The 27,884-nt window shown below is 40.0% G+C and overlaps 1 protein-coding gene across 1 annotated transcript; it reads left to right on the forward strand.

The window, feature by feature from the left end:
- Window positions 1-331: 331 nt before the first annotated feature.
- On the forward strand, window positions 332-3,615 carry LOC146609397 (XK-related protein 8-like). Its single transcript, XM_085346546.1, has 3 exons — window positions 332-639; window positions 1,022-1,212; window positions 2,891-3,615. Exons 1-3 carry the CDS (start codon window positions 332-334, stop codon window positions 3,613-3,615), a joined length of 1,224 nt encoding a protein of 407 aa, XP_085202672.1.
- The last annotated feature ends 24,269 nt before the right edge of the window (window positions 3,616-27,884 follow it).

Here is a 27,884-nt window from a genome sequence, read left to right on the forward strand (position 1 = left end):
TCAACCTGTGCCAGGTAAGGAGAAGACTAAAGGGCAGGAGTTCTGGATGATGCTTAAAATATCCAGAAAGGAATTTCATTTTCAGTCTTTCTGAAAGTCATCCAAATACGATGTTTACTGTTAACGGGATATTCGCCAGCAGGAGGTGTGTATGTGTGTGAATTAACACAATGTGCCTTTAAGATAAGTTTCAGGACACGGGCTGGTTGGTAGGAGGGGTTTTGAAACTCTCAAATCTTGAGTTTACTTTCGTTATCTGTCTATATAAGTTGTCTTTCAGCTCATGCATCACATGCAGCTGTGTTAGAGGCACGCAGAGAGACGGGTGAACATGTCAGGCACTCAGGCTAACTTTAAATACTCCTGCTGGGACTTCCTCTTCACTTGTGTGGGCCTGCCGCTGTACCTGGTTGACATAGGGCTGGATATATGGACCGCTGTGTCCTTCTATAAGGAAAAGGCCTACGTGTGCCTTGCTGTTCTGCTGTTTCTGCTCCTGGTCTCGTCACTGCTCACTCAGGCTTACAGCTGGCTTTGGTATAGCTATGACAAGTTCAGGATGAAGACAAAGGTCGAGGGCTGGCCTACCAAGAGGCTGCTCAAACTGTTGCATGTTTTCCAGCTGGGCATCTACTTCAGGTAGTATTAAATTAATAAAGCGTGTTTAAAGTGCCTGTAGTGCAAGAACTCCATCAGGTTTGTGCATTAAACCACAAGAGTACAGATTTCATCATCTGTAGTGCTGTGGTTCTGTCAGTTTAATTTTATTTTATTTTTGAACTATTATGTGAAAATCAGCATTTATAACTTCCCGAATTCCCGAGTCATGCTTTAATTTTCTCTGTTTCACAAGATAAGCTACATTTTGTTTTCTTTCCTTCACTGTGTGTCGGGCAAACTGATTTTATTTGCTCACTTGCTTCCATAAGAAGAATGCTTTCAGGAAAATTCAACTAGGTGTGTTTGACATTTGGATTTGCTTTACCTGGTTGTGACTCATTTATTATATTTTGGCTCTCAGGCACGCAGGAGTCCTGGAAAAGGCTGTAGAAAGCTTCCGCACAAAGCTCCCTGACCCTGAGAGTGTAGCTGTGTTTCTGAGCCAAGATCTGAGCATGTTGCGAATCGTAGAGACGTTTTCAGAGAGCGCCCCGCAGCTCACACTCATGCTCACCATCATTCTGCAGCAGGGCCATCTGGATCCTGTTACAGGTACAGTTTATTACTCGAGTTAAAGTCATGTATGTTTTGGGCAGAAATAGTGACACTGTAAAATAAATTCTTAATGAAAAACTAAATGGGGTGGCTCATTGCTACTTTAAAGTAAGTTTAAAGTCTTCAGATTATTAAAGATCAGCTCACCCATATTCACTTCAACTAAATCGAAGTATTTTTATGCTAGCAGTGTACTTTCTTAGACATAGAGTATGCACTTTTTGTACACAGTACAAATACAATATGCACAATACAAAAGTATTCAGCCACAGATCTTTGATCTCAGTGCCACCGTGTACAAAATAATTAAGGTAGCTAGCCACGCTGTCAAAAACATTTTTAAAAGAATGCTTTGTTCTAAAGAGCTCACTTAATTCAAGTGTGGTGCTGTAATATGAAGCCATAGTTCAGTAACCATTCAGTTTGTGAAATGTCTCCCCTCCCAGATATTCCTTTATCATCTGTAAGTGAAATTACTCCAACCTCAGTGTTTAGGAACCTCAGTAACCTGGACAGGAAGTGGCAGACCACATAAAGTTACACAACAGGGTCACCACGTGCTGAAACATTTGCCAGCGCTCGGCTAAAAGATTTAAAAACAAAGCCATGTTTATTGTACTTACATGTTTTTGTTTAAAGTATTATTCCTGATTAATTTCTGCCACATGCACAAAAAACTGATAAGAGTGAGAGACCAAAAACATGTATTTGGCCTAGAACGATTAGCCTAATCCAAACAAATACAGACACATGTTCTTCTGTGCCACAGTTTAAAAAAAAAAACTTTTTAAAAAAAGTAATGTAATTTGTGTCCTTTGTAACTCCAGCTACCGATCACATGCATATCTAAAAATGTCTTGTGCAGGAAAATCCCTAACCATTAAAAGGAACAATGCTTGAAGAGGAACCCAAGACAGGTCATTGCCTTCCACATGACCCTCACAGAATCAGCTGATTTCCTTGTATACGAACTCTGGTATATTTGTTGAAATCATGCAAAACTTTACCTTCATACTACGAATGCTTTGTGAGTTACAGGCTGGTGAAGTACATGGGAGTGGTTTTAAATGTGATGTTGTTGATCTTCGATAACTCTTAAATACAGGCGATATCCACGTGAATTATTCAGCGCTGAAAAACATGTTTGAGCTCAAATCAATTTTACACCCACTTCAAATGTTACAAATTGAAAGCAGATTTTTTTAAATAACCACTAGTCTAATGGCATAAACCAGTGTTTCAATCACAAACCTGGACCAGTTTAATATCTGTGATGCTTGGGATGCATGGGATCCTTGTTCTTTTTCCTGATCATTCAGTTGGGAAAACTTAACAAAGTGCTTTTTAGGTTATTTTTATGTGAGTGATAGGGCCTGATCCAAACAGTTCTACCATATCAAAGGTCTGATTTTTATCTGCATTTTGAAGCCAACATTTTCAAATGTGTTTTTTCAGACCTAAAATTTTCATATGTGACTCTGTTGAAAACTGAGGCCTATGCTAGACTTTTGCACTTTTGCACAACCTGAACCTAGAATTTCTCTAAATATACCAAAGTTATGATACATTAAAAGTCTGCTGATTCTGGGACCAGTTTGCTTGTCTTTATGTGGAGTGGCACACTTCACAACATTTCTCTTTGCTTGTTCTGACGCTGCCTCTCGTTCTCCCTCAGTTCTAAAAGCCGTCGGCTCAGCCTCAGCTATCGCCTGCACTGTGACGACCTACCATCGCTCGCTGCGCTCCTTCCTGCCTGCCAAAGAAAACCAGAAGATATCCTCATCAGTCATCTACTTCATCTGGAACCTGGTTCTCATCTCTTCTCGTCTCACTGCTCTCGCTCTTTTCGCCTCCGTGCTGCCCTGCTTCATCTTTGCCCACTTCATCTGCTCTTGGTTGGTTTTATTCTTCTTCGCTTGGCGATCCAAGACGGACTTCATGGATAGTCCTTGTGGAGAATGGCTTTATCGAGCCACTGTTGGCATCATTTGGTATTTCGACTGGTTTAATGTGGCCGAGGGGAAGACGCGGTACAGGACTGCGCTCTATCACGGGTATATACTGACTGATATTTGCATCCTCTGTGCTGTGTGGTGCTGGAAGATGAGCACAGATCCTCCTGATTTTGTGATAGAGCCCACGTACGCTTTAATCACAGCTGCCTGTGTTATTGCAGTTTACGTCCTCGGTCTAATACTTAAAATTATTTATTATAAAGTCTTCCATCCAAACCCTGACAAAGATGAGCTTAAAGGGGCCAGCACAGAGCAGCAACCTGAAGGTGAAGTGGGACTTTGTATGTTTGCAGCCGCAGCAAATGTGGCAGCTCATCATCCGCCCGCCCCATCAGCACACTGCAATAAAAGAATGAGGAAGCTGGCCGAGAACTTTTACTCCTGATGTGCACTTGATATCCACAGGACGACTAGAAAGAGACCGAGTCATGTAGAATGTTTTATTTGAGATCACTTGGCTGTGTTTTCTAGGACTCTGACCTTTTGTCTGATTTAGCCACAGATATAATGTCTCAAGGCATTACTCATCTTAATGTGGAGATGAATTTGAATATGCACTTTCTGCTGTGTATTAAATCATTTCACTGTGTGTCAAACCATTTCATCATATCAGTCGTAAATTAAAGGGTAAATGAGGTGGAAAATGAGAGGCTTTAATTATTAAATCTGTATTAAATAATTGTTGTTTACATGTGAAGAGACCCTTTTTCAAAGGCTATTTCACTGGATCATCTTTTCTAAAGAATGTAACAGGTTAAAATTATTGTCAGCAGTGACTGAGTCTGCCATCCCTCCTTCCAGACAAGAAGGTTTCTACGAATGTCCACGTAATCAGTCTCACTGTGCTTAGCACTGGATTAAGTTGCTGCTACCATAAACTGAGCATGCGCATTAACAAAAAAACAGACATTTATAGCATTTTTTCCTCTTCACACAGTTAGCTGGTAGATGGCAGGCGTCTGACTGTGGGGTAACCTACTGTATATGTCTTGTTGCCACATCAACATGTGGACATGCAATGAAAATATTCCTTACCCATGTGAGTAAAGGGGCTCTGTAGCTTCATGATTAGTGTGCGTTTGTTCTGGTTTTTCTTACTTCACTTTGATTTGTGCACGGCTGCAGGTGAGGCTGACACAGAGGAGCTCAATGAGCTCATCACACCTCCACTGCATATGACGTGTCGGGACCTGAGGTTGTGTTGTTGTGTGTGTGTGTGTGTGTGTGTTGTTACGAGTTCAAAAATTGGGGATGAACACAAGAGGAAAAACCACAATAACAACACTGGTCCGGCCGGGTTAAGTCAAACGATGATTTTAATGGTCACACATGTGGGAGATGGACACTGTATGCAGACAGCCTCAGATCTCAAAATGGTGGAGCATTGATCAAACTCTTATAGCCTCTGGTGCCCCCACCTTATCACAAAAGCCTAAACATTCACATGCTTTCTCTCACACGGCGCCTAAGCTACGACCTTGGCTCCCTGTTTATCTGCTCCTGCTGAGATGGGGCAGAAAACTCCAGCATGTTCTGTTCTCTTCTAATCAGACAAATAAGGCGATGACTCTCTGCAAACAGTATTTCTTATAACATCTGTTGCAGAAAATAACCCCATTTAAGCTGGGTCGACAGCCACCCCTAATTTTTGCATGATTGTAGCTGCTAGCTACAAGCTAGCTAGCTATCCGGCGCGACGTTAGAACTGGTTACCAGAAACCGACCATCACAGTCAGGAATGCAAGTTAGGCAAAAAGCCGTTTTTTACCAGTATACTAACTAGCTAGCGTTACCACGATGCATCGGTGGTGGATACAGCTAGCTAGCATAAGTTCATAGTTCATAACATTCATAGTATAACTCCGTGCTCCGCTTCGTTTGAATTTTTCTGGTGAGCGCGCGGTTTCTAGACACAAGCTTGTGTTTGTGCGCGCACGTTTGTCTCTGTCTCTCTTCATATAAATATCTGTGTGTTATGTGTGTGTACACCGAGCGCAAAAGATAATTATTAATGTGCATGATTTAGAGACAGAAATAACACGCCAGCATATAAGATCAATGACATAAGACTAATTCCTTCAATTGACTTTCAGGCGCGGCTCGGAAAAATGTGCATTTTCTGAAGAAATTTTAATTTTAACAGCATTAAATTGACCCTATGCCAAACTTAGTTGCTAATGGCTGGTCTGTAGACTGTTTGGTAAACCTAAATCAAATTATAGTACTAGCTTTTTATAAGGATGTGTATGTCATGTTACGTATTTCTTGGTTTTTCTATGTTATGTGTTTTATAGAGAAGTAACATTATTCTTTTTTTTCTGTATGCTTTCAGAACCACAGATCGCTCCATCCATTCCATGGCTGAAGCATACATTTTCATTTAATCTGAACGGGTATCATTTTGCATTTACACTGCACATCCTTTTTAAACATTTCATAATAATCTAGACCCTCCATCATTATCCTCTCATTCACCTTGCTGATGTGTTGAGGACTTGATAAAAGAATACATGGTATGTCCATATCTGTTCTGTCTCTACATGAGATGCAGTCTCTTGATGTAAATTTGACAACTCTGCTATTAAATGCAGTGATTAATGTAGGACAGCAACGATTAATCAACTCATCAAGTTAATATCTTAGGGTTCTGTATTGTTTTCTTTTTTTTCTTGGGCTTTGTGGAACATTTATGAAAATTTTCCACCATTGATTTAATTTAATGATTATGCAATTCACAATCTGATTAGTCAAATAATTGTTCTAATAGTCTGTGACCAAACAACTATCAAAATAGTAGTTTATTATGGTCAAAGATTTATCAGGTGTGCCAGACTTCAGTTCTTCACTTGTACATTTTGTTCCATATTTTACCTCAAGATATCCCAGAAAGATGAAGCTGAGGAAGAGCTGCAGAGTAACCACCATGGCACTCTTCATCTTCAGGGACAACTCAAGCCTCCTACATCAGCGTCGAGACATCGGGATAATCATTGATGGTGTGGAAGTCCTGAATGAGTTGCCTTCTGTGGCAGCTGGAGTGGCAATGGTCTTTGGACTCTGTTATGCTCTTAAAATGGAATATCCACGAGGATTCAGGTTCACCTTTGAGGCTCTTCAAAAGATTATGATGGAGCTTGACTTTAACAAGATGACCTCTAAGATTCGCAAACTTAATTGTGAACTTAACACTGCACAGTAGTGTGTTTGCATGCATGTGTGGATGTGTATGTGCACATGCATGTGCATGTGTGCTTGGTTATTTTCTTGGTTGGCCTGCAGTGGTATTCTACATTCAAAAATTATAAGAACACCCATTTGAAAGGGAGATTTAAGTTGATTTCATTGATACATGTGTAGATTTTTTTTTTTTACATTGTACAGGCACAGTGCACATATAAACATTTTTGAGTACTTGCAAATTGGTTTAAAAAGAGTTTTTATAATGGTTTTATGCCAGTTTTAGACAGGTTGCAGGTTTTATACTGGTTTTCAAAAGGTTGCAGGTTTTATAAAACAAACATTTCTCTAATCATTTCTGTCGTAGCACTAAATCTGTATATTACTAATCCTCTCTATTGATTATAGTTAAAATGGTTTGGAACAATAAATAATTTTGAAATAATTGGTTGGCCAACTGTCTTGTTTTTTATAGGAAATGCAGAGCATTTTTGAACTGAAATAAAATGAAATGTAAAAAATATAGTTTGAATATATGTAAATCAATTACCTGGCTTCAACACAAACATATTAGTTCATGTTAATTTGGTTCGATGTGAATACATTAGGTTGGTTAAATTTCAATATATTAGCTTGGTTCAATAATTAAAATATGGTTCTATGTAAAAAAATCAATTTGGATCAATGCAAAATTTAAAGTTTCAGTCAAGTCTAGTAATATTGTTTATATCAACATAAAAGTATCAGGTCAAATCAAGTGACTCAATTTGGATTCTCTGAAGCCAAATATTTTGGATGTGACAATTGGACATCATTTTTTAAAATTTGAATAGGGTTATTCTTTTTACAGTGTAAATTTGCTAAGAATGTAATATAAGATTAGAATAGTGTTTATTTGTCTGCTTATTTATAAGGAACTCCATTAGCTTCCACAACAGTGGTTGCTAGTCTTCCTGGGGCCTAAGCCATCAAATACATCCATCCATTCGCTTCCGCTTATCCTTTTTCAGGGTCGCGGGGGGCGCTGGAGCCTATCCCAGCTGTCATAGGGCGAGAGGCAGGGTACACCCGGGACAGGTCGCCAGTCTGTCGCAGGGCCAACATACAGGGACAGACAACCATTCGCACTCACTTCCATTCGCACCTAGTGACAATTTGGATTATCCAATTAACCTATCCCCACTAAGTGCATGTCTTTGGACGGTGGGAGGAAGCCGGAGTACCCGGAGGGAACCCACGCAAACACGGGGAGAACATGCAAACTCCACACAGAAAGACCCCGGCCTGATGGTGGAATTGAACTCAGGACCTTCTTGCTGTGAGGCAACAGTGCTAACCACCGTGCCACCGTGCTGCCCAATCAATTAAAATATTACACAATAAAGTGGATGCAAAATATCCACAATTTGGCTCTTATATCCACAGTGAGATTTTGCAATTGTGAAAATATAAGCATATAAATATCAATAACACTGAGGCAAAACACACCAATAATGTTGTTTAGATATTCTACTTTCCATGTTCCAGATCCCCAGAATTGATATTTTCACCGAATGGTCTTTTCTGTCTGCCAGTGTGTCATGCAGGTTTCAAGATTAATAAGCGCTGACACTCAACCTGACAAAGTGTGAATTTGCCAAGGCCACTGTAACATACTTGAGCAGGGAAGTGGGACGTGGTCAGGTGCGGCCCCTTAGCGCCAAAGTGGTGGCGATTAATGAATATCCCACACCTAAACAAAGGACTTGAACTGTGCAGATTCCTGGGAATGGTAGGTTATTACAGGAACTTCTGCAAAAACTTCTCCTCCATAGTCCAGCCATTAACTGATCTACTTAGTCCAAAAGTGGATTTTATATGAAAGTGCAAAATTCCTCCTCTGCCACACTCCTGGCTGTAATCTAAAGCACAGCGTTAACATAACTTTATGGCAGTTCAGGTACTACCATAAACAAGGTATAGCGTCACATCAGCAGTGACAACATCAGTGACATCGCTTCACGTCCTTTATAAGATTTTTTTTTCCTGATGTGTCATGATTTTTAGTATTCCCCAAAATCCGTAATTAGTAATAAGCTGTTGAAAAATAAAAAGATCACCTTAAAAAAAACTAGTACACATATTCTCTGTGTTTTAATTGGATGCAGGATGAAAGCAAACATGTCACACTGATGTGTTACAGCATTTTTCTTTTTTTAAATGAGTGAAGTTATCAAACCAGAAGCCAAGAGGCTTGATGTTGTGTCCACTCCTACTGGATCCCTACTGTCTGTTTAACGAGCAGGCTGTGAAGTGTTAACAGCTCAATGTTGTTCTTTTTTTTGGCACCTGTTAGATGTTTAGTAATGATGCTGGATTCCTGATTCCTTGCAAGCTTTGTTTACTATGTAACTGAGAGACATTAGATGCAAGCAGCTTGACTCCCGGGGGCGGGTCTAGCGTTAGACGTTTTCTCACTGGCTGCGTGCGCAGAGTATTACTTTGAACAGGAATAGGAAACAAGCATTAATGAACAATACTAATCAGATGTTCTACAGCACCTGAAACATTTGAACAAGCTAAACAAACCCTGGATGACTGAATAAAATTAGCACTAAATCTGGTACTTGAACACAGTGAAATCTCTTCATTTCTAACATATTTATGGCTGTGATGAACACGCAGCGCTCTGAAAATGGGCTTAGGTTAAATTTAGAAGAGGGATGAATTAAAATTTAAAAATAAACAAAAACACATTTCAAATTAATGTATGAATTTAACTGACAAATTCTGAGAGCCTGTGGGCGGGACCTATTTTCAATGGGCGGGACCTATTTTCAAACATCAAAGCAAAGAGAATGAGGCCATGACATCACAGTCACCAAAATTCTATAAATAGGGGTGAAACAGCACACTGGTCAAGCACGTTTCTTACTTACAGTCACGAGCGATTCACTAGACGAACTTTTGTTCTGCTACAGCCAACTTCAAACCCTGATTCACATTTGATTATCGAATTCACATCTGAATATCTTATTTAGTGTAACACGCTAAATTTGTTTCAAAGTTAAATATCAAAAATGAGCAATCAGGAAGGAAAACCAGAATTTGTCTTCACTCTGCCAAAGAGTGCACTCGACAACCTCATGCTGGTTAGGAAAGCCTTGCAAAACTCTCTGACTGAAAACAAACTTTTAAAAGAGGGTGAAAGTAGAGCCAGACAGCAAATCAAACAGATGATGACTCAAATTTCAAACATGCGCACCAAGCTGGAGCTGTATGAGAACCAAGCTGCAGGAGTCACTGACGAATCAGTGTCGCGCAAACCGCAGGTGAGCAGCGCCACCAAAGAAAAAGAGCAACAGACGTGTTCAGATCAGGAAAAGGTCAGCAACCTTGACCTTGAGATGAGCTGTCTGAAAGAGCAGCTTCAGCAGAGGGACAACGAAATCCTGATGCTGAAACAGGAGAAGGACACTCTGTCTGCCAAGTTCACGCAGCTCCAGAAACATGAAAGAGATCTGAAAGAAACTATGTGGAATGCTCTGTGGAAAGAACAAACACTGAGAGAGAATCTGGAGCAGGAGAAAAAAGTCCTGGAGGAACAAAATAAGAAACTCCTGGAAGAACAGAAAGTGGTGAATGACACAACAGAAGAAGTCAAAGAGGCCATCACAAAATGTCAGCATGCAGAGAAAGAAGAGAAAGAACTGGAGGAGGACAAGAAAGCTCTGCAGCCACAGAGTGAGGACTCCAGCGAGATTAAAGAAAGTCAGGCAGAGACAAACATACCAGAAATGCAGACAGAACTGGACACGCAGAGAAAAGAATTAGTAGAGTCTCAGACTGAAACACAGGAGACGGCAACCCCAGAGTCGTCCTCATCTGATTGTCTGAGTGGGGAAAAGTTGTGTGTCAACAAAGTGATTGAGTTGGTGGTTTCACAGGCCATAGAACAAGTCTCCACTAAATACAAGCTCTTCACAGAGCGCCTCACTGCTGACTGCATTAGCGATCGCCTGATGGAAAAAATTTGGCCTGAAATTGAGCCGAAACATTTGGATCTATCCCCCAAATGGCTGAAAAACATAGACAAGGCCATTCTCAAGGATCTTTGCAAAAGACACAACTGCAAGGGAAAATATCTGATTTTCAATCTGAGGGAACAGCTTGATAGTATTACTGTCCCAGCCTTCACCAAACACCTGTTGGCATTACCAACAAGAGTACTTAGTGTCTCTAAACACAGGGAAGAGTACCAGGAGGCTGTGAAAAATGTCACCAAAGATCTGGTAATGCACGCTATGAAGGGAGAAAATGAGGCAGCTACATGGAATGCAGGAACATCAGAGTTTATTGTACAGAGGCTTTCCCACAAGATCTGGAACAAAATTTTGTCCAAAAGCTACAAAATGTCCATGGAAAACATTGAACAACTCGGCCTGAAAGTAGCCAATGATCTCCGTGAAAAGTGGCCTTCTCCAATACTGTTAATGAGGTCAAGCAACCCAGTGGTTGACGAAGCGGTCGTCAGCATATTCAAAAAACATGCCAAGCTGAGGAGCCAAAATGTCATCTTGAGGGTTTTCTCATGAGCACGCTAAAATCGAACTGAAACGTGCACGTGATTCTGTTACAAAACTCTTAAACTGGCGTCAAATATTCTTTTAATTCAGCAACCTAAATTACATTTTAAAACCCCAACTTCCTTCCCTCATCACTAACTGGCCGAGGCAGATGGCCACCCCCATCTCAGAGCCTGGTTCTGCCGGAGGTTTCTCTCTTTTAAAAGTGAGTTTTTCCTTCCCACTGTCGCCAATGTGCTTGCTCTAGGGGGTTAGTTTTTGTGCATTATTGTAGGGTCTTCACCTTACAATATAAAGCACCATGAGGGAAGTGTTGTTGGGGCTTGGCGCTGTTTCTTAGCTCAAAATGTCCAATTACAACAGGACATTTTGAGTTAAGAAACAGCGTCAAACCACAAATTAAAATTAAAAAATAAAATGAAAAAAAACAACTGTGACTTTGTGCTTTGTTTCATTTGCTGTAAATTTGCTAAGAATGTAATATAAGATTAGAATAGTGTTTATTTGTCTGCTTATTTATAAGGAACTCCATTAGCTTCCACAACAGTGGTTGCTAGTCTTCCTGGGGCCTAAGCCATCAAATACAATCAATTAAAATATTACACAATAAAGTGGATGCAAAATATCCACAATTTGGCTCTTATATCCACAGTGAGATTTTGCAATTGTGAAAATATAAGCATATAAATATCAATAACACTGAGGCAAAACACACCAATAATGTTGTTTAGATATTCTACTTTCCATGTTCCAGATCCCCAGAATTGATATTTTCACCGAATGGTCTTTTCTGTCTGCCAGTGTGTCATGCAGGTTTCAAGATTAATAAGCGCTGACACTCAACCTGACAAAGTGTGAATTTGCCAAGGCCACTGTAACATACTTGAGCAGGGAAGTGGGACGTGGTCAGGTGCGGCCCCTTAGCGCCAAAGTGGTGGCGATTAATGAATATCCCACACCTAAACAAAGGACTTGAACTGTGCAGATTCCTGGGAATGGTAGGTTATTACAGGAACTTCTGCAAAAACTTCTCCTCCATAGTCCAGCCATTAACTGATCTACTTAGTCCAAAAGTGGATTTTATATGAAAGTGCAAAATTCCTCCTCTGCCACACTCCTGGCTGTAATCTAAAGCACAGCGTTAACATAACTTTATGGCAGGTCAGGTACTACCATAAACAAGGTATAGCGTCACATCAGCAGTGACAACATCAGTGACATCGCTTCACGTCCTTTATAAGATTTTTTTTTCCTGATGTGTCATGATTTTTAGTATTCCCCAAAATCCGTAATTAGTAATAAGCTGTTGAAAAATAAAAAGATCACCTTAAAAAAAACTAGTACACATATTCTCTGTGTTTTAATTGGATGCAGGATGAAAGCAAGCATGTCACACTGATGTGTTACAGCATTTTTCTTTTTTTAAATGAGTGAAGTTATCAAACCAGAAGCCAAGAGGCTTGATGTTGTGTCCAGTCCTACTGGATCCCTACTGTCTGTTTAACGAGCAGGCTGTGAAGTGTTAACAGCTCAATGTTGCTCTTTTTTTTGGCACCTGTTAGATGTTTAGTAATGATGCTGGATTCCTGATTCCTTGCAAGCTTTGTTTACTATGTAACTGAGAGACATTAGATGCAAGCAGCTTGACTCCCGGGGGCGGGTCTAGCGTTAGACGTTTTCTCACTGGCTGCGTGCGCAGAGTATTACTTTGAACAGGAATAGGAAACAAGCATTAATGAACAATACTAATCAGATGTTCTACAGCACCTGAAACATTTGAACAAGCTAAACAAACCCTGGATGACTGAATAAAATTAGCACTAAATCTGGTACTTGAACACAGTGAAATCTCTTCATTTCTAACATATTTATGGCTGTGATGAACACGCAGCGCTCTGAAAATGGGCTTAGGTTAAATTTAGAAGAGGGATGAATTAAAATTTAAAAATAAACAAAAACACATTTCAAATTAATGTATGAATTTAACTGACAAATTCTGAGAGCCTGTGGGCGGGACCTATTTTCAATGGGCGGGAACTATTTTCAAACATCAAAGCAAAGAGAATGAGGCCATGACATCACAGTCACCAAAATTCTATAAATAGGGGTGAAACAGCACACTGGTCAAGCACGTTTCTTACTTACAGTCACGAGCGATTCACTAGACGAACTTTTGTTCTGCTACAGCCAACTTCAAACCCTGATTCACATTTGATTATCGAATTCACATCTGAATATCTTATTTAGTGTAACACGCTAAATTTGTTTCAAAGTTAAATATCAAAAATGAGCAATCAGGAAGGAAAACCAGAATTTGTCTTCACTCTGCCAAAGAGTGCACTCGACAACCTCATGCTGGTTAGGAAAGCCTTGCAAAACTCTCTGACTGAAAACAAACTTTTAAAAGAGGGTGAAAGTAGAGCCAGACAGCAAATCAAACAGATGATGACTCAAATTTCAAACATGCGCACCAAGCTGGAGCTGTATGAGAACCAAGCTGCAGGAGTCACTGACGAATCAGTGTCGCGCAAACCGCAGGTGAGCAGCGCCACCAAAGAAAAAGAGCAACAGACGTGTTCAGATCAGGAAAAGGTCAGCAACCTTGACCTTGAGATGAACTGTCTGAAAGAGCAGCTTCAGCAGAGGGACAACGAAATCCTGATGCTGAAACAGGAGAAGGACACTCTGTCTGCCAAGTTCACGCAGCTCCAGAAACATGAAAGAGATCTGAAAGAAACTATGTGGAATGCTCTGTGGAAAGAACAAACACTGAGAGAGAATCTGGAGCAGGAGAAAAAAGTCCTGGAGGAACAAAATAAGAAACTCCTGGAAGAACAGAAAGTGGTGAATGACACAACAGAAGAAGTCAAAGAGGCCATCACAAAATGTCAGCATGCAGAGAAAGAAGAGAAAGAACTGGAGGAGGACAAGAAAGCTCTGCAGCCACAGAGTGAGGACTCCAGCGAGATTAAAGAAAGTCAGGCAGAGACAAACATACCAGAAATGCAGACAGAACTGGACACGCAGAGAAAAGAATTAGTAGAGTCTCAGACTGAAACACAGGAGACGGCAACCCCAGAGTCGTCCTCATCTGATTGTCTGAGTGGGGAAAAGTTGTGTGTCAACAAAGTGATTGAGTTGGTGGTTTCACAGGCCATAGAACAAGTCTCCACTAAATACAAGCTCTTCACAGAGCGCCTCACTGCTGACTGCATTAGCGATCGCCTGATGGAAAAAATTTGGCCTGAAATTGAGCTGAAACATTTGGATCTATCCCCCAAATGGCTGAAAAACATAGACAAGGCCATTCTCAAGGATCTTTGCAAAACACACAACTGCAAGGGAAAATATCTGATTTTCAATCTGAGGGAACAGCTTGATAGTATTACTGTCCCAACCTTCACCAAACACCTGTTGGCATTACCAACAAGAGTACTTAGTGTCTCTAAACACAGGGAAGAGTACCAGGAGGCTGTGAAAAATGTCACCAAAGATCTGGTAATGCACGCTATGAAGGGAGAAAATGAGGCAGCTACATGGAATGCAGGAACATCAGAGTTTATTGTACAGAGGCTTTCCCACAAGATCTGGAACAAAATTTTGTCCAAAAGCTACAAAATGTCCATGGAAAACATTGAACAACTCGGCCTGAAAGTAGCCAATGATCTCCGTGAAAAGTGGCCTTCTCCAATACTGTTAATGAGGTCAAGCAACCCAGTGGTTGACGAAGCGGTCGTCAGCATATTCAAAAAACATGCCAAGTTGAGGAGCCAAAATGTCATCTTGAGGGTTTTCTCATGAGCACGCTAAAATCGAACTGAAACGTGCACGTGATTATGTTACAAAACTCTTAAACTGGCGTCAAATATTCTTTTAATTCAGCAACCTAAATTACATTTTAAAACCCCAACTTCCTTCCCTCATCACTAACTGGCCGAGGCAGATGGCCACCCCCATCTCAGAGCCTGGTTCTGCCGGAGGTTTCTCTCTTTTAAAAGTGAGTTTTTCCTTCCCACTGTCGCCAATGTGCTTGCTCTAGGGGGTTAGTTTTTGTGCATTATTGTAGGGTCTTCACCTTACAATATAAAGCATCATGAGGGAAGTGTTGTTGGGGCTTGGCGCTGTTTCTTAGCTCAAAATGTCCAATTACAACAGGACATTTTGAGTTAAGAAACAGCGTCAAACCACAAATTAAAATTAAAAAATTAAATGAAAAAAAACAACTGTGACTTTGTGCTTTGTTTCATTTGCTGTATTCCTCAATATTGAACCCTTAACAATGGCCTATATTTGTGACTGTTTCTTTTGTAGTTTATTCCTATATGAATATTAAAAACTTGACTCAAAGTATTAAAAATGTATTTACATTGCTTTACAGAAAAAGGTAAAAATCATAGGACTGTGGGGGAAAGAGTGATTACCTCAGTTAAATAACCAGTGTTGACCAGTGTTGGTCAAGTTACTTGAAAAGGGTAATCAGTAACTAATTACTGATTACTTCCCCAAAAAAGTAATCCCGTTACTTTACTGATTACTTATTTTCAAAAGTAATTAATTACTTAGTTACTTAGTTACTTTTTAAAAACACGATTTACAACATGAAGAGGTGATAAAGCGATAGATCTTTCAGCCCAATTCTACTTTTTCTACATAATCCATCATGCAAAATGTAATCAAATGGAAAATTCTCTTTTTTTTTTTAACTTGTTTTATCAGTTTTAATCTTTTAACTTTATGCATCAAGCAAAAAAATTTAATTATATGCAATATTCTCTGACTTGAATAAATTAGTTTAACATTTAAACCTATTTTCTACACATTCCAGCACATAAAATAAAATATTTTTTGTGTTTACACTCACTCTTTCAAATAGATGCAAGTAAAACACAGCAGAAAATAAATAAAGTCAAAGACTCAGCGGTCCTGTTGCTCTATTTTCACCTGTAAAGCAGGACTGACTGCGGTAGGCGGAGGTTTACCCTGGTGCAGGTGTGCCGCGGTCAGTTGAAGAATCCGCGAGTTTCTCTGTGAATTTCCCATTATGTCATTGCGCACTCGGTGCTTGCTCGGAAGTTTAGGGGTTTTTTTTGCTGTTAAAAAGAAGTTTTCTTCCCAGGCACAATGGACGCTAATGTTTTTGTCACTTTTTATGGAATCAAACTCAAAGTAAGGTCAGTACTTCCAGGCTTTAAACGCTGCACGCTCATACTCTCTCCCACAATCATATGTGATCCATTGTTGATCTGCACACAGCTGTTGTCAATACGTCACTGTTGTCAGAAAAATCACGGTTTTAGTAACGCAGCGTTCCTACGGGAAAGTAACGGTAATCTAATTACCATTTTTGCAATAGTAATCCCTTACTTTACTCGTTACTTGAAAAAAGTAATCAGATTACAGTAACGCGTTACCCATCTCTGGTGTTGACTATATTAGGTTCAGCTTTAAGGACCTCTGCATGTCTCCAAATGGCTTTGAATGTCTTTGAAATGAGAATAATACAAATAGAAAAAAAGAAAAGTGGACATCTGAACATTTCCATTAAACTTTACATTTGTGAAAATGACATTGGTTGTATTTATGAGGTTTCTACACAACACTTAAGCTTTAAATAATGTGCATTATGTTTTTTGTTGTTGTTATTGTTTTGAACCACTCGAATGCAAATCTAAACTCTGACATGAATGTTTTCTCCTTTTTTACAAAAGATGTTAGTTGTGAGTTCAGCTCACATGTTGATTAATCGAAGAAATGAATATTTTAGACATCAAATCTCTGTTTGTTGAAAACTTTTTCATCTCTTCAGTGTAATTATTAAAGTATTAAATCACTTCTTTTTCTTCTATGATGTTTTGTGTCTTTATTTCCACATAAACTGATGAAGCAGTAGTGATGGACTGCCTGACAGATGAGGTCAGCAGGAGTCTCTGTGAACTGTGATGTTTGTTGATGACACTGTGATATGTAGTGAGAGTAGGGAGCAGGTGAGGTGGAGGTGTGCTCTGGAGAGAAGATACAGCTTCTCTGCAACTGTGAAAACTTTGACATGAAGTCAGAGGTTCAGGACCAAACCACAGTAACTCCAGTAGCTGAGTCTGCTGCAATAAACCATCTACAGATTACATCATCGGTTTCATGTCTCCTTGTTGTAAAATATGCCTGTGTGTAGACTCATTTAAGAACTGGGAAAATGTTGATGCATGAGTCAAGTCTCAGTCTCCTGACTTACAATAACAAAAGTTTTCTTTCATTTGTTGTAACTGAATTTATTTGCTTCTTCTTGTGTGTGACAAAAATGCTGTTTTTCAGAGAAGCTGGTTATGTTTCATAATCGTTTGGCTCTCAGTCACAGAGGATTCATGGAAAACAAGAGAAACACACAGAGCTTCTACACAAAGTCAGTAAGAGTGTGTCCAGATTCCTGAACCATGATGTCCGCATGTTATGAATGTTCGTGGCAGTGCTCCATGGCTTATGTCATGTGCATGCTCACCATTTTTCCTTCAGCTGGATCCTGTGACAAGAGTTTATTACTCAAGCTAGGTCATGCAGATACTCTGTCAGTATCAGAACAGAGCAACCAGAAGTTAACTTTGACTTCTGCACGTCAGAACGTACAACATACGTTGTGCACTGCAATGAGGAAGCTGGTTTAGAGCTATTACTCCTGATCTGCATCATTTGACATCCACAGGAGTCATGCTATACCACAAATTTAGATCACAGGATTGTGTAGGATTAAGGACTTGGACTTGCATCCTAATTAACCACAGTTCCAGTCTCATATTACTCAGCCTAATGTGGACATAAAATCTCATCTGCACTGTCTGCTCTGGAGAAACATGACTGTATGAAATTGATGTTTGAGGGCTGAGAGGAAAGACTTCTTTGAAAGATATTTTAATGGATCTCTAAATAAAATAAGTGTGAAATTGGTGTAAAAAGCATGTTGACGAATGTGTTATTGTTTAAGGTAAAAGAGGAAAAAACCCGTATTATTGGTAAACCTGTTCAAAGAATATTGCACTGTTACTAGGCTGTACTTTATTGAATTGTAATACATTCACTAAATAAAGGTTAAACGAGCTGAAAGGATACCAAGCTTCCCTTGTTTTTTCAAATGTATGTGAGCTCTGTTTATTTTCTCTGTTTCACTTTTGTAATTTTTCCTTAGAAGAGACTAATAATTAAAGAGGAAACAAATATTCTTTTTACCCCAGGACTGATATACTGATCAAGAGCTGAGCATCAGCATAGAGCACTCAGGTGTGTGTTAACAGAATGTTACACCTCCCAGGAGAAAATTCATCCCAAAGCCAGATGGTGCAATGCTCAGAAAAACTACAAATCTCCCAACAGCTACACCTCAAACTCCACAGGCCTCAGCATGTTAAATATTAATGACAGTTGAATTAGAAAAGGGCTGCACAATTATTTTTTTCAATGGTTACCAGGAGAAAACCATTGTTCTCTTTCTCTGTGTATTTGCACAGCAGCAGATCTACAACAGAATGGCTGAAAAACAATTGAACGTTTGAATTGTCCAGCCATGAAGTCTAGATTCGATTTAATTTAAATGCTGTGGCAGAACCGTGAGAGAGCTGTGCACAAGAGAAACTTAGGATAACTTGATGATCCAAAGCAACATTGTGTGATGTAGAAGAGTGGGTCAAAATTCCTTCGCAATGATGTGAGAGACTGATAACGTCATATAGAAAACTCCCTCGCTGAAACACATTCAGTTTCATTTTCCCACACTTCTTACTACTTTCAGTATTGCGTTGTCATTCATGTTTGCGTGACGGAGGTCACACACATTGTGTGTAAAACAGCCACACGCCGGATGTTGCAACACAGACTTCAAAGCAGCTGACTGCTGTTTCTTATGGGCTCATCATGATTCACTCAGGTTAACAGCTGGATGTGGTACAGCTGTGACAACTGAAGCCATCCACATGACCCACCTCCCACGTGATCTTAATTCGGTCATTCCTGATCACCCTAGCTGGTGTCACCCATTGGGGCTTCCAGGCCCCACATCAGCACAAATGTTTCTTTATACTATACCATATTGCCTGTTGTATTGGGTGCAAAAAATTAGGGCTGGGCAATGTGAGGAAAATCTCAAATCAGAACATTTCTTTTTTGCTGTATCACGATATATGTAAATAACCTAAAGATTCAATGTATCGCCCACCCCTACTAGAAATACTTGTAAATATCTTCAAATACAGGAAGCTATCTGGGCAAAGCGATCTGGAACACGGAAAGTAGAATATCTAAACAAATGTAACCAGCTAACATCAAACACAGGTTATACTTTATTTATCTTCTGTGTTTTTTCACTACCGGTTTGTACACACATACAGAAAGACAGTACTATGACATCCACTTCAAACTGGGAAATGATGCTATGATACATAAGATTGAGACACACTATTCTAATCTACTATTGCATTCTTTGTAAATTTACAGCAAATGAAAGGAAGCACAAATTCAAAGGTTTTTTGTTTTTTTTAATTTGTTTTATTTTTTTAATTTCTGGTTTGGTGCTATTTCTTAACTCAAAATGTCCTGATGTAATTGGACATTTGAGTTAAGAAGCACCAAATTCCAACAACACTTCCCTCATGGTGCTTTATATTGTAAGGTGAAGACCCTACAATAATGCACAAAAACTAACCCCCTAGAGCAAGCACATTGGCGACAGTGGGAAGGAAAAACTCACTTTTAAAAGAGAGAAACCTCCGGCAGAACCAGGCTCTGAGATGGGGGTGGCCATCTGCCTCGGCCAGTTAGTGATGAGGGAAGGAAGTTGGGGTTTTAAAATGTAATTTAGGTTGCTGAATTAAAAGAATATTTGACGCCAGTTTAAGAGTTTTGTAACATAATCACGTGCACGTTTCAGTTCGATTTTAGCGTGCTCATGAGAAAACCCTCAAGATGACATTTTGGCTCCTCAGCTTGGCATGTTTTTTGAATATGCTGACGACCGCTTCGTCAACCACTGGGTTGCTTGACCTCATTAACAGTATTGGAGAAGGCCACTTTTCACGGAGATCATTGGCTACTTTCAGGCCGAGTTGTTCAATGTTTTCCATGGACATTTTGTAGCTTTTGGACAAAATTTTGTTCCAGATCTTGTGGGAAAGCCTCTGTACAATAAACTCTGATGTTCCTGCATTCCATGTAGCTGCCTCATTTTCTCCCTTCATAGCGTGCATTACCAGATCTTTGGTGACATTTTTCACAGCCTCCTGGTACTCTTCCCTGTGTTTAGAGACACTAAGTACTCTTGTTGGTAATGCCAACAGGTGTTTGGTGAAGGTTGGGACAGTAATACTATCAAGCTGTTCCCTCAGATTGAAAATCAGATATTTTCCCTTGCAGTTGTGTCTTTTGCAAAGATCCTTGAGAATGGCCTTGTCTATGTTTTTCAGCCATTTGGGGGATAGATCCAAATGTTTCGGCTCAATTTCAGGCCAAATTTTTTCCATCAGGCGATCGCTAATGCAGTCAGCAGTGAGGCGCTCTGTGAAGAGCTTGTATTTAGTGGAGACTTGTTCTATGGCCTGTGAAACCACCAACTCAATCACTTTGTTGACACACAACTTTTCCCCACTCAGACAATCAGATGAGGACGACTCTGGGGTTGCCGTCTCCTGTGTTTCAGTCTGAGACTCTACTAATTCTTTTCTCTGCGTGTCCAGTCCTGTCTGCATTTCTGGTATGTTTGTCTCTGCCTGACTTTCTTTAATCTCGCTGGAGTCCTCACTCTGTGGCTGCAGAGCTTTCTTGTCCTCCTCCAGTTCTTTCTCTTCTTTCTCTGCATCCTGACATTTTGTGATGGCCTCTTTGACTTCTTCTGTTGTGTCCTTCACCACTTTCTGTTCTTCCAGGAGTTTCTTATTTTGTTCCTCCAGGACTTTTTTCTCCTGCTCCAGATTCTCTCTCAGTGTTTGTTCTTTCCACAGAGCATTCCACATAGTTTCTTTCAGATCTCTTTCATGTTTCTGGAGCTGCGTGAACTTGGCAGACAGAGTGTCCTTCTCCTGTTTCAGCATCAGGATTTCGTTGTCCCTCTGCTGAAGCTGCTCTTTCAGACAGTTCATCTCAAGGTCAAGGTTGCTGACCTTTTCCTGATCTGAACACGTCTGTTGCTCTTTTTCTTTGGTGGCGCTGCTCACCTGCGGTTTGCGCGACACTGATTCGTCAGTGACTCCTGCAGCTTGGTTCTCATACAGCTCCAGCTTGGTGCGCATGTTTGAAATTTGAGTCATCATCTGTTTGATTTGCTGTCTGGCTCTACTTTCACCCTCTTTTAAAAGTTTGTTTTCAGTCAGAGAGTTTTGCAAGGCTTTCCTAACCAGCATGAGGTTGTCGAGTGCACTCTTTGGCAGAGTGAAGACAAATTCTGGTTTTCCTTCCTGATTGCTCATTTTTGATATTTAACTTTGAAACAAATTTAGCGTGTTACACTAAATAAGATATTCAGATGTGAATTCGATAATCAAATGTGAATCAGGGTTTGAAGTTGGCTGTAGCAGAACAAAAGTTCGTCTAGTGAATCGCTCGTGACTGTAAGTAAGAAACGTGCTTGACCAGTGTGCTGTTTCACCCCTATTTATAGAATTTTGGTGACTGTGATGTCATGGCCTCATTCTCTTTGCTTTGATGTTTGAAAATAGTTCCCGCCCATTGAAAATAGGTCCCGCCCACAGGCTCTCAGAATTTGTCAGTTAAATTCATACATTAATTTGAAATGTGTTTTTGTTTATTTTTAAATTTTAATTCATCCCTCTTCTAAATTTAACCTAAGCCCATTTTCAGAGCGCTGCGTGTTCATCACAGCCATAAATATGTTAGAAATGAAGAGATTTCACTGTGTTCAAGTACCAGATTTAGTGCTAATTTTATTCAGTCATCCAGGGTTTGTTTAGCTTGTTCAAATGTTTCAGGTGCTGTAGAACATCTGATTAGTATTGTTCATTAATGCTTGTTTCCTATTCCTGTTCAAAGTAATACTCTGCGCACGCAGCCAGTGAGAAAACGTCTAACGCTAGACCCGCCCCCGGGAGTCAAGCTGCTTGCATCTAATGTCTCTCAGTTACATAGTAAACAAAGCTTGCAAGGAATCAGGAATCCAGCATCATTACTAAACATCTAACAGGTGCCAAAAAAAAGAGCAACATTGAGCTGTTAACACTTCACAGCCTGCTCGTTAAACAGACAGTAGGGATCCAGTAGGAGTGGACACAACATCAAGCCTCTTGGCTTCTGGTTTGATAACTTCACTCATTTAAAAAAAGAAAAATGCTGTAACACATCAGTGTGACATGTTTGCTTTCATCCTGCATCCAATTAAAACACAGAGAATATGTGTACTAGTTTTTTTTAAGGTGATCTTTTTATTTTTCAACAGCTTATTACTAATTACGGATTTTGGGGAATACTAAAAATCATGACACATCAGGAAAACAAAATCTTATAAAGGACGTGAAGCGATGTCACTGATGTTGTCACTGCTGATGTGACGCTATACCTTGTTTATGGTAGTACCTGACCTGCCATAAAGTTATGTTAACGCTGTGCTTTAGATTACAGCCAGGAGTGTGGCAGAGGAGGAATTTTGCACTTTCATATAAAATCCACTTTTGGACTAAGTAGATCAGTTAATGGCTGGACTATGGAGGAGAAGTTTTTGCAGAAGTTCCTGTAATAACCTACCATTCCCAGGAATCTGCACAGTTCAAGTCCTTTGTTTAGGTGTGGGATATTCATTAATCGCCACCACTTTGGCGCTAAGGGGCCGCACCTGACCACGTCCCACTTCCCTGCTCAAGTATGTTACAGTGGCCTTGGCAAATTCACACTTTGTCAGGTTGAGTGTCAGCGCTTATTAATCTTGAAACCTGCATGACACACTGGCAGACAGAAAAGACCATTCGGTGAAAATATCAATTCTGGGGATCTGGAACATGGAAAGTAGAATATCTAAACAACATTATTGGTGTGTTTTGCCTCAGTGTTATTGATATTTATATGCTTATATTTTCACAATTGCAAAATCTCACTGTGGATATAAGAGCCAAATTGTGGATATTTTGCATCCACTTTATTGTGTAATATTTTAATTGATTGTATTTGATGGCTTAGGCCCCAGGAAGACTAGCAACCACTGTTGTGGAAGCTAATGGAGTTCCTTATAAATAAGCAGACAAATAAACACTATTCTAATCTTATATTACATTCTTAGCAAATTTACAGCAAATGAAACAAAGCACAAAGTCACAGTTGTTTTTTTTTTCATTTTATTTTTTAATTTTAATTTGTGGTTTGACGCTGTTTCTTAACTCAAAATGTCCTGTTGTAATTGGACATTTTGAGCTAAGAAACAGCGCCAAGCCCCAACAACACTTCCCTCATGGTGCTTTATATTGTAAGGTGAAGATCCTACAATAATGCACAAAAACTAACCCCCTAGAGCAAGCACATTGGCGACAGTGGGAAGGAAAAACTCACTTTTAAAAGAGAGAAACCTCCGGCAGAACCAGGCTCTGAGATGGGGGTGGCCATCTGCCTCGGCCAGTTAGTGATGAGGGAAGGAAGTTGGGGTTTTAAAATGTAATTTAGGTTGCTGAATTAAAAGAATATTTGACGCCAGTTTAAGAGTTTTGTAACAGAATCACGTGCACGTTTCAGTTCGATTTTAGCGTGCTCATGAGAAAACCCTCAAGATGACATTTTGGCTCCTCAGCTTGGCATGTTTTTTGAATATGCTGACGACCGCTTCGTCAACCACTGGGTTGCTTGACCTCATTAACAGTATTGGAGAAGGCCACTTTTCACGGAGATCATTGGCTACTTTCAGGCCGAGTTGTTCAATGTTTTCCATGGACATTTTGTAGCTTTTGGACAAAATTTTGTTCCAGATCTTGTGGGAAAGCCTCTGTACAATAAACTCTGATGTTCCTGCATTCCATGTAGCTGCCTCATTTTCTCCCTTCATAGCGTGCATTACCAGATCTTTGGTGACATTTTTCACAGCCTCCTGGTACTCTTCCCTGTGTTTAGAGACACTAAGTACTCTTGTTGGTAATGCCAACAGGTGTTTGGTGAAGGCTGGGACAGTAATACTATCAAGCTGTTCCCTCAGATTGAAAATCAGATATTTTCCCTTGCAGTTGTGTGTTTTGCAAAGATCCTTGAGAATGGCCTTGTCTATGTTTTTCAGCCATTTGGGGGATAGATCCAAATGTTTCGGCTCAATTTCAGGCCAAATTTTTTCCATCAGGCGATCGCTAATGCAGTCAGCAGTGAGGCGCTCTGTGAAGAGCTTGTATTTAGTGGAGACTTGTTCTATGGCCTGTGAAACCACCAACTCAATCACTTTGTTGACACACAACTTTTCCCCACTCAGACAATCAGATGAGGACGACTCTGGGGTTGCCGTCTCCTGTGTTTCAGTCTGAGACTCTACTAATTCTTTTCTCTGCGTGTCCAGTTCTGTCTGCATTTCTGGTATGTTTGTCTCTGCCTGACTTTCTTTAATCTCGCTGGAGTCCTCACTCTGTGGCTGCAGAGCTTTCTTGTCCTCCTCCAGTTCTTTCTCTTCTTTCTCTGCATCCTGACATTTTGTGATGGCCTCTTTGACTTCTTCTGTTGTGTCCTTCACCACTTTCTGTTCTTCCAGGAGTTTCTTATTTTGTTCCTCCAGGACTTTTTTCTCCTGCTCCAGATTCTCTCTCAGTGTTTGTTCTTTCCACAGAGCATTCCACATAGTTTCTTTCAGATATCTTTCATGTTTCTGGAGCTGCGTGAACTTGGCAGACAGAGTGTCCTTCTCCTGTTTCAGCATCAGGATTTCGTTGTCCCTCTGCTGAAGCTGCTCTTTCAGACAGTTCATCTCAAGGTCAAGGTTGCTGACCTTTTCCTGATCTGAACACGTCTGTTGCTCTTTTTCTTTGGTGGCGCTGCTCACCTGCGGTTTGCGCGACACTGATTCGTCAGTGACTCCTGCAGCTTGGTTCTCATACAGCTCCAGCTTGGTGCGCATGTTTGAAATTTGAGTCATCATCTGTTTGATTTGCTGTTTGGCTCTACTTTCACCCTCTTTTAAAAGTTTGTTTTCAGTCAGAGAGTTTTGCAAGGCTTTCCTAACCAGCATGAGGTTGTCGAGTGCACTCTTTGGCAGAGTGAAGACAAATTCTGGTTTTCCTTCCTGATTGCTCATTTTTGATATTTAACTTTGAAACAAATTTAGCGTGTTACACTAAATAAGATATTCAGATGTGAGTTCGATAATCAAATGTGAATCAGGGTTTGAAGTTGGCTGTAGCAGAACAAAAGTTTGTCTAGTGAATCGCTCGTGACTGTAAGTAAGAAACGTGCTTGACCAGTGTGCTGTTTCACCCCTATTTATAGAATTTTGGTGACTGTGATGTCATGGCCTCATTCTCTTTGCTTTGATGTTTGAAAATAGGTCCCGCCCATTGAAAATAGGTCCCGCCCACAGGCTCTCAGAATTTGTCAGTTAAATTCATACATTAATTTGAAATGTGTTTTTGTTTTTTTTTAAATTTTAATTCATCCCTCTTCTAAATTTAACCTAAGCCCATTTTCAGAGCGCTGCGTGTTCATCACAGCCATAAATATGTTAGAAATGAAGAGATTTCACTGTGTTCAAGTACCAGATTTAGTGCTAATTTTATTCAGTCATCCAGGGTTTGTTTAGCTTGTTCAAATGTTTCAGGTGCTGTAGAACATCTGATTAGTATTGTTCATTAATGCTTGTTTCCTATTCCTGTTCAAAGTAATACTCTGCGCACGCAGCCAGTGAGAAAACGTCTAACGCTAGACCCGCCCCCGGGAGTCAAGCTGCTTGCATCTAATGTCTCTCAGTTACATAGTAAACAAAGCTTGCAAGGAATCAGGAATCCAGCATCATTACTAAACATCTAACAGGTGCCAAAAAAAAGAGCAACATTGAGCTGTTAACACTTCACAGCCTGCTCGTTAAACAGACAGTAGGGATCCAGTAGGAGTGGACACAACATCAAGCCTCTTGGCTTCTGGTTTGATAACTTCACTCATTTAAAAAAAGAAAAATGCTGTAACACATCAGTGTGACATGTTTGCTTTCATCCTGCATCCAATTAAAACACAGAGAATATGTGTACTAGGTTTTTTTAAGGTGATCTTTTTATTTTTCAACAGCTTATTACTAATTATGGATTTTGGGGAATACTAAAAATCATGACACATCAGGAAAACAAAATCTTATAAAGGACGTGAAGCGATGTCACTGATGTTGTCACTGCTGATGTGACGCTATACCTTGTTTATGGTAGTACCTGACCTGCCATAAAGTTATGTTAACGCTGTGCTTTAGATTACAGCCAGGAGTGTGGCAGAGGAGGAATTTTGCACTTTCATATAAAATCCACTTTATTGTGTAATATTTTAATTGATTGTATTTGATGGCTTAGGCCCCAGGAAGACTAGCAACCACTGTTGTGGAAGCTAATGGAGTTCCTTATAAATAAGCAGACAAATAAACACTATTCTAATCTTATATTACATTCTTAGCAAATTTACAGCAAATGAAACAAAGCACAAAGTCACAGTTGTTTTTTTTCATTTAATTTTTTTATTTTAATTTGTGGTTTGACGCTGTTTCTTAACTCAAAATGTCCTGTTGTAATTGGACATTTTGAGCTAAGAAACAGCGCCAAGCCCCAACAACACTTCCCTCATGGTGCTTTATATTGTAAGGTGAAGACCCTACAATAATGCACAAAAACTAACCCCCTAGAGCAAGCACATTGGCGACAGTGGGAAGGAAAAACTCACTTTTAAAAGAGAGAAACCTCCGGCAGAACCAGGCTCTGAGATGGGGGTGGCCATCTGCCTCGGCCAGTTAGTGATGAGGGAAGGAAGTTGGGAGAAGAAGAGGGGTTCTTTTTAACCACTCTGGTTTTAAAATTAAACTTAGATGCCAAATTTAAATGAATAATTTAAGCCACTTTGAGAGTTTTGTCACATAGTCGCATGCACGTTTCAGTTCAATTTTAGCGTGCACACGAGAAAACCCTAAAGATGATGTTTTGACTCAGTTTGGCGTGTTTTTTGAAGCTGCTGACGATTTCTTTGTCAACCGCCAGGCTGCTCGACTTCATTGAGAGTACTGGAGAAGGCCACTTTTCATTAAGGTCGTTGTACACTGTCAGGGCGAGTTGTTCAATGTTCTCCAAGGACATTTTGTAGTTTTTGGACAAAATTTCCATCCAGATCTTATGGGAAAGCTTCTCTATAATAAAATCAGATGTTCCTGGATCCATTGTATCATTTTCTTGGCTCATAGCATGCAATACCAGATCTTTAGTGACATTTTTCACCACTTCCTTGTACTCTTCTCTGTGTTTAGAGACACTGAGTACTCTTCTTGGTAATGACAACAGGTGTTTGGTGAAGGCTGGGACAGTAATATTATCAAGGTGTTCCCTCAGATTAAAAATCAAATGTTTTTCCTTGCAGTTGTGTGCTTTGCAAAGATCCTTGAGAATGGCCTTGTCTAGATTTTTCAGCCGTTTTGGGGACAGATCCAAATGTTTCTGCTTGATTTCAGGCCAGATCTTCTCAATCAGACGATCGCTGATGCAGTCAGGAGTGAGGCGCTCTGTGAAGAGCTTGTATTTTTTCTCTATGGCCTGAAAAACCACCAACTGGATCAGTATGTTGACACACAACTTTTCCCCACTCAGACAATCAGATGCCAGACTGATGTCAGAAGGACCTAAATCTGAGCCAGACAAACAAGACTTTATTTTATCAAAGTCTTGTTTTTCAGCTGTGAAGATTTTCTTCTGTGTCGTCCCAGATGCTTCCTGATGATCCTGTGTAAAAATTTCTC

The sequence above is a fragment of the Diplotaxodon limnothrissa genome, linkage group LG22, assembly GCF_057381915.1.
Source record: "Diplotaxodon limnothrissa isolate DT_005_m linkage group LG22, D_limnothrissa_male_GT1.1, whole genome shotgun sequence".
Taxonomy (NCBI): Eukaryota; Metazoa; Chordata; class Actinopteri; order Cichliformes; family Cichlidae; genus Diplotaxodon; species Diplotaxodon limnothrissa.